The 6335-nt window shown below is 44.8% G+C and overlaps 2 protein-coding genes across 4 annotated transcripts; one reads left to right on the top strand and one right to left on the bottom strand.

Annotated features, from left to right (window-relative positions):
- Positions 1 to 830: 830 nt before the first annotated feature.
- On the top strand, positions 831 to 5613 carry Naa35 (N-alpha-acetyltransferase 35). Of its 3 annotated transcripts, XR_016270599.1 has the most exons (7): positions 831 to 1001; positions 1054 to 1608; positions 1665 to 2241; positions 2302 to 2483; positions 2545 to 3591; positions 3654 to 3895; positions 3960 to 5613. XR_016270599.1 is itself a non-coding variant. In XM_018011559.2 (6 exons), the coding sequence occupies exons 2-6, from the start codon at positions 1153 to 1155 to the stop codon at positions 3792 to 3794; spliced, it is 2403 nt and encodes an 800-aa protein (XP_017867048.1). In that variant the 5' UTR covers positions 831 to 1001; positions 1054 to 1152; the 3' UTR covers positions 3795 to 3929. The 3 variants fall into 3 exon arrangements, 2 of the variants coding, with proteins under 2 accessions (XP_017867048.1, XP_089327930.1); XM_018011559.2 differs by lacking the exon at positions 3960 to 5613 and having other exon boundaries at positions 3654 to 3929; XM_089471804.1 differs by lacking the exons at positions 831 to 1001; positions 3960 to 5613 and having other exon boundaries at positions 1008 to 1608; positions 3654 to 3929.
- Zfrp8 (Zinc finger protein RP-8) lies at positions 3821 to 5115 on the bottom strand. Its single transcript, XM_018011567.2, has 3 exons — positions 4847 to 5115; positions 4701 to 4785; positions 3821 to 4638 (listed from the first exon to the last, which is right to left on the bottom strand). The coding sequence occupies exons 1-3, from the start codon at positions 5113 to 5115 to the stop codon at positions 3943 to 3945; spliced, it is 1050 nt and encodes a 349-aa protein (XP_017867056.1). The 3' UTR covers positions 3821 to 3942.
- Positions 5614 to 6335: the final 722 nt, after the last annotated feature.

Raw genomic sequence — 6335 nt, 5'->3', positions numbered from 1 at the left:
ACAAACTAAAGCGCACTGCTGATGCGAGAGAGAAAGAGAGAGGGCGTGCGTGCGAGAGCGAGAGCCAGACAGGGCTCTGAGCGAGCTTTCCCACTTTCCACTCAAATTGGAGCGCGACCGATAACAGTTGAGGGCATTTGATAAGGCAGCGCTAGTCGCTGTTCACATACGGCATTTGAGTAAATACAAAATGTTTGCGATAACAATGGTTGAGCAAGTACTCAGCAGTAACTGGGGGCAGTTTTAATTTCTTATCAGCCAAAAATGTTATGGAGCTATGGCCTGTCAGCCAAATTAATCATATCCATATAGAAATATATTTTGTGTAGTCAGCATTATTATTTTAAAACGAAACGTGTTAAAAAAAATATTGCTGCATTCACAATTCATTCATATGGATTACTTAATGACTGCATGAGATAACAGTCTATACTCTATGTATTAAAAAAAAAAATAAAAAAAATATATATATATATATAATTCGCGGTAATTTTTGCCCTAAATGGGAGCACTTGTTTAATAAAAAATGCAAATATTAATAAATATATAACAATATTACAAATATATAATATAATTTCAATAAAATATTATGCAACAATATTTATGTGCATTATAGCGAGTTAATTTATGTAGCATGCTTTTAGACAGTTTGTAAATGCTTGATTCGATTTTACATGTGCTTTGAATTTGAATTGAGTTTGGCGCCATGTTATAGTGCTGTTAAATGTACTTGACAACTGCTGTGCACTTTATGTGCTCTTTATCAACACTGCCGTTCACACTGAGCAAAATGTTAGAAGCTGAGCACAAATGCGTAAAAGAGAGAATAACATTAGAAGTTGTGTTAGAGTGTTTACCTAACGTAATAACACTATTGTTGGAATCATATTTTATTAGTATGCTTCTAGACTGTTTTCAATAGTTTTATTTATTTTTACATATTCTTTGAATTTGTAACGTGTTTGGCGCCAAGCAAACACAGTGCTGTCAAGTGCGCATAGGTAAGTACTCTGTGCTCTGCGCTGCGCCTTACAGCACTAACAGAAATCTTAGATGCACGGCACGAAAAAAGTAAAAGACGATTCATAACACAAAAAGTAATAGCAATAAACAGAAGCAACAATTTGCCAAGCACCTGGGCGATAAAGGACAATGCACGGGACTTACGCCAGCGAGCAGCCAACAGATTTTCAGGCAGCGACCGCCGCAGCAGCAGCAGCAGCTGCTGCAGCCGCTGCCTCTGCCTCTGTATCTTCAATGCGCACAACAGCTGAGCAGCGAGACATGGAACGGGAGCAAAATAGCAACGATCCAGACGAATGGAGCATGAGTGAGTGTGGATTTGCGGACAGCGAAGTACAACGTGCAATACGCGGCGGCAGCGCCGCCGAAGACATTACACAATATCCCATACATGGTTGGGTGGACGTGACGGATGAGTTCCACGATGCGTGCTCCGAGCTGTTGCCCGGCGAGCTCGCCCAGGATATGCTCTTCGGTTTATTTGAGGCTATGTCTGCGATAGAGATAATGGATCCCAAGATGGATGTGGGCATGGGCTTCGATAAATTCGATTTGCCTCCGCCCTCCTTTGAAGCTGCCGTAGCGGTGAGTGAGAAATGCCTGTGACGGGATCCTCAGCATAGTTTTTCTGTACATTTCAGATGGGTGCTATTAAGCTGGACGGCTTGGAGCCGGCCGAGCTGATTGGCATTTTTGATGCGCTTTTTGCCTGCTTGGTCTCTTGGCTAGAGGGCAACTCGATGGATCAAGTGCTCTTCACCTGCCTCTATCTGCATGCCCCGTCGCAGATTCAGGATAAGGCGCTGCGCGTCTTCTGCACCGCTGTGCGTAATCTCATCGTGGTCATTAAGAACATCATCATACTGGCTGCCGTTAACGAGGAAGAGGACTTTCAATTGTATGGCAATTCGGCGCTGCTGGCAGCGGAAAAAGCACAGCCCTCTACGATTGCCGGTCTTTTGAAGGAGGTGGAGGATGAGCTGGTGCGCAAGTGCAAGCAACTGACGTCCACTGAAAATCAAAATCTGATGGCTGTGGTGCATCGTTTGCGTTTCATGCGCCATTTATTTCAAGCCATCTACCAGGTGGAGCTGATGCCGGGCGCCGACAGTGCCGAGGAGGCAGTCAATGAGATTTATAAGAATCTCAATGTGGCTTCCGAGCTGCTGCCGCTCATCAAGCGCACCATCGATCGTGGCACACAGCCCGTGGAGGGTTGTAAGTATCCAGGTCTCTATAACACTGAATAGTGAGTGAATAACTTCGAAACACTTTCAGCTGAGGCACCCAATCCCATGGGCTTCTCGCCGCGCATACATGACAGAAGCCAGCCGCCTACGTTTCCACGCAGCATCAAAATACGCGAACGTCCCGCCAGCTATCAGTTTCTGGAGGAGATGGTGGCGCGCTTTAAGTACGCCTGCAAAGTGATCAGGTACAAGGACTACTACTCAGCGCTGGTAACAACAATCAGGAGAGAGTTACTTAGGCATTTATATTAATTTGTTTATTTGCTTCTAGAACTTCTTTATTGAATACAGCCGTAAGTCGGGACACTGCATTCTCTCACGCAGCGTGCTGCAGAGCCTCTTCAACTCGAGCATCCTCTTGGCCCATGGCAAACAGTCGATGAAACAATTCTTGAGGCATTCGGTGCAGGCCTTCAATTCACCGCCAGTACTGAACCCCAAGCATCCGGTGGCCAACGATCCCAAGGTGCAGCAGCATTTGGAAACCTTCTTTCGCTACTGCATCAACATGAAAACCTTCAATCAGTTTATACGTCTTTGCGGCTTTAATCGTGCTCGACAGCGCGATAAGCTGGCGCACCTGATTGAGAACTTCGATCCGCTGCAGGTAGATGCGGCACGATTGGATTCGCTGATGAATCAGATGGCCAACGATCGTGCCATGGAGGGTAACGAGTCGCATGCAACGGCGCTGAAGCATAGCACCCACTTCTCCACTTGGGTGCTCTACAACTGTTTTCGTGCAATGCTCATCTATTTGATGTCCGGCTTTGAGCTGGAGCTGTATGCCGTGCACGAGTTTCTCTACATCTATTGGTATCCTTATGAGTTCCTAATCGGATTTCTGGTTTCGGCCTTGACGCGCACCGAGAATATATTGCTAGCACAGGAGGAATATGCCGAGCATCAAAGCCGAATTCAAGTGAATGGCGGCAATAGTGGCTCAGGCGGCAAGAATCGCAAAGCCGCGAAGCCCAAAAAGAACAAGAAGCAACAACGTCCCTATCGTCAGGAAATTGTCTACTATCACGCCCTGCTCAGCCTGTGCGGCGGCATGTACAAAGCGATGGGCGCCTTAACCAAAGACGGACGCGTGCGTCTGCCCATGTCAAAGTTTGACAATGAGGAGATACGCTACAATCGACGTTTCGCGCCCTTTGTGCCGCTGACCAGTCCGCCGCCCGTTTCCTATGCTGAGTTTAAGAATATACGAGATCATATGATGCTCAACAGCGTCGAGGAGCTGTACAGTTTTGCGGCCAAGCACTTCGATCAGGCACGCAATGTGCTGGAGAGCATACAGAATCCAGAGCAGGAGGTAAGAGCTGGAGAAGATTTCAACTATTTTATCTGATTGGTATCATTACATTTTCTTTGTAGATCCTGGACCTTCTGCAAATAGCTCGCACAAATTTCGTCGTTATGAATGTGCTCGCCCGTGGTCACCAGAAGGAGGTGAAGCGTCAGCCAGAGTTCGATTTCAGCAAGCATAGCTATTTTCCCATTATCAAACTAAAGTAGCCAGTGAGCATAGACTCGTAATCATATTAGTTGTCTTAGATCGTCGCCGTATTTCTTTTTTCTTTCTTACATTTTGTTTCGTCCTTTAACAAATAAAATTGGTTTGTATACATACAGCAGAGACTGTAACCCAAACAGCTTAAGCCATTTATTCTGCTGTTGCAGCTGGTCCCACTATATCCTGTTTGATTAGATGCTCCTCCACGTATCCGCTGATGGGACAACTACTCGCACAGGTATATATGGCCAGAACGCCCCAGTCCAGGTTTTCGTCTTTGAGCAGCGTCAACATTTGTGGCATTAGCTGGAATTCAAATTGACGTGGACCACCGCAATGCGAGCAATTGGGCAGCTCCTGCAGCTGGCTTTCAATCGTGTCCCTCACATTGGCTATCCACAGTGGTTCGCCTCCACGTTTGTAACGCACAATTTGCTCGGGCTCGGCTGCAATTCGTTTCTTAAAGCTTTGAAAGGCTTTGTCTTCCATTGCAGCTGCATTGCCAAAGTATTTGTCCAGCTCCTTTTCGGTTACATCACGAAGTTCGCCCGTTTGACCTCTAGCTGAGAGCTCCTCGTACTCAGCCAGGCAAGCCTGTTCATCCTTCACAGCTGATTCACTTGTTGATTCGCGCTCCATAACTATTTCGTATAGGGGAAATTCAATATCTGAAAGCGGTGTGGAGGGCTGTGCTGACTGGCCAGTGGCACAGCTCGGTTTGTGTTGCTTCCAGTGCGCGCGCTGATGGGAGCTGGAACAGTAGTTGATGTTTTTGCATCGGCTGCAGGCAAGCGGGGCCAAGCAGCCACAAGCGGCGCAAAGTTTCCGTGAGCTGCCTATAGCCGGCTGCAAGCATGGGGAACATTTATAAGAATGGGCTAAAATGGAGAAAGGTATTCTCCTCTAACCAAGGGCTCACCATCCTCCGAAGGCTCCTCCTCTGAGTAAAATTTATTCTTCAACGGCAGCTGTGAGCGCAGAACGGTGAAATTTCTGGCCGAGTATAATAGAAAATTTTAAATCGATACATATTTTAGTATTTATCTATACATACTCAGCCTTGTTAGTCTGTTGGCATTCGGCATTTCTGCACAGAAAAACGTAAATGCTGCGATGGAAATTATACTCATCCTCGAAAGCCGCATAGAGTTGACAGAGGAATGCTTTTTGTGAGTGGCATTGTTTGCACTGCAGCTGTGCTACACTTGGCAGCGTGTCCAATTCTAGCCACGCCGGCTGGCCGCCTAATTTGCTGGGAAAGTAGCGATTACTTAGCCATGCTGCGTTATTTGGCTCCTCGGCGAAGCCCAGATCAAAATCCATCTCGTGTTTACGGCTTTAGCAGAGCGCGTGTTATTAATGCAGCCCTAGTCACTGAGATATCGATTACCTTTTAATCGATAGTGTAAGTGCTGTAAGATGGTATGAAATCAGTGCTGTTAAGCAACCAAGTTTAGTTTGCTGTAAAAATGACACGAACACAACGCAGCGCATAATAATAATAATAATGATACGAAATATATGTGTGTGACAAAGTGTAAATTAATGTTAATAGAAAATGCGTCAGTTAATACGTACACGCATTCGGTGTTGAAGTGAATAAGCGAATAGTGGTCATTACAAGGCAAACTGAATCGATCAGTGTGCAGCTGGTGTTAAAACAATAACAACAAGCGGAAGCATTCCTCCGTTCATTCGCTGTTCGCGTTTCGCACGTCGTTTTGCTTTGCTTTGCTACTCTCGTGTGCTAAAAATAGACGTTTAACCACCCACGCCAAAAAAAAAAAAAAAACACGCACTTAATTCGGCAACCTTAGTGGACCTTAGTGTGAGTTTGACTTTAAGAGCGATGCAGATGCACAAAATTATTAAACAGGGAAACAACAATTACAATAACAACGATGAGGAATTTCTGTAAGTTTATTTCCGGTTTTTTTTTCTGGTGTAAGCTTTTCTGTGATGCTATGAGTGTGTGTGTGAGTATGTGTGCTTTGCTAAATTTAGTGTTGCAAGTGTTGGGCTGAAAATAAGAATTGGAGCACCCTGCCGTAGACTTTGCCGGCTACGAACTAACGGGTCATACACAGACATACATTTTCACGTATACATACGTACATATATTCACGCAATTTTTGTCACCTTGCCAAGAAAAGTGCTTTAAACTGTTGCGCCAAATGCTCGCAACAGCAAAATTGAAAGAAAAAATACTTTAATACATACGTAAATGTGAATAATGCGAACACACATACACATGCACTTGCTTAGGTCAAATTGTCAAAATCAATAAACGGCCAATAATCTGAGTACTCTGAAGTGATTTGTAATTCCAATAAGAATATTTTAAAATTTTACACGAATACCAACGATATTCACCCTGAATGCTGTCAATGTCAATGTGTGGGTTGCTAATTAATGTTAATTTGCACTCGCATGTGAAATGCTGAGAAACAAGAAAAATAACATTGCTGCTTTGTTTACAGTTAACGGCGCAGTTAGAGCTTCTGCTAGTTGTGTGTCTCACATTATTGAGAGTATACGGCGCG

The sequence above is a fragment of the Drosophila arizonae genome, chromosome 5 (genome assembly GCF_054131065.1).
Source record: "Drosophila arizonae isolate 15081-1271.41 chromosome 5, UAZ_ARI_1.0, whole genome shotgun sequence".
NCBI classification, from domain to species: domain Eukaryota; kingdom Metazoa; phylum Arthropoda; class Insecta; order Diptera; family Drosophilidae; genus Drosophila; species Drosophila arizonae.
Note: the sequence above shows the minus strand (reverse complement) of the source record. Positions and strands in the feature narration are given on the sequence as shown.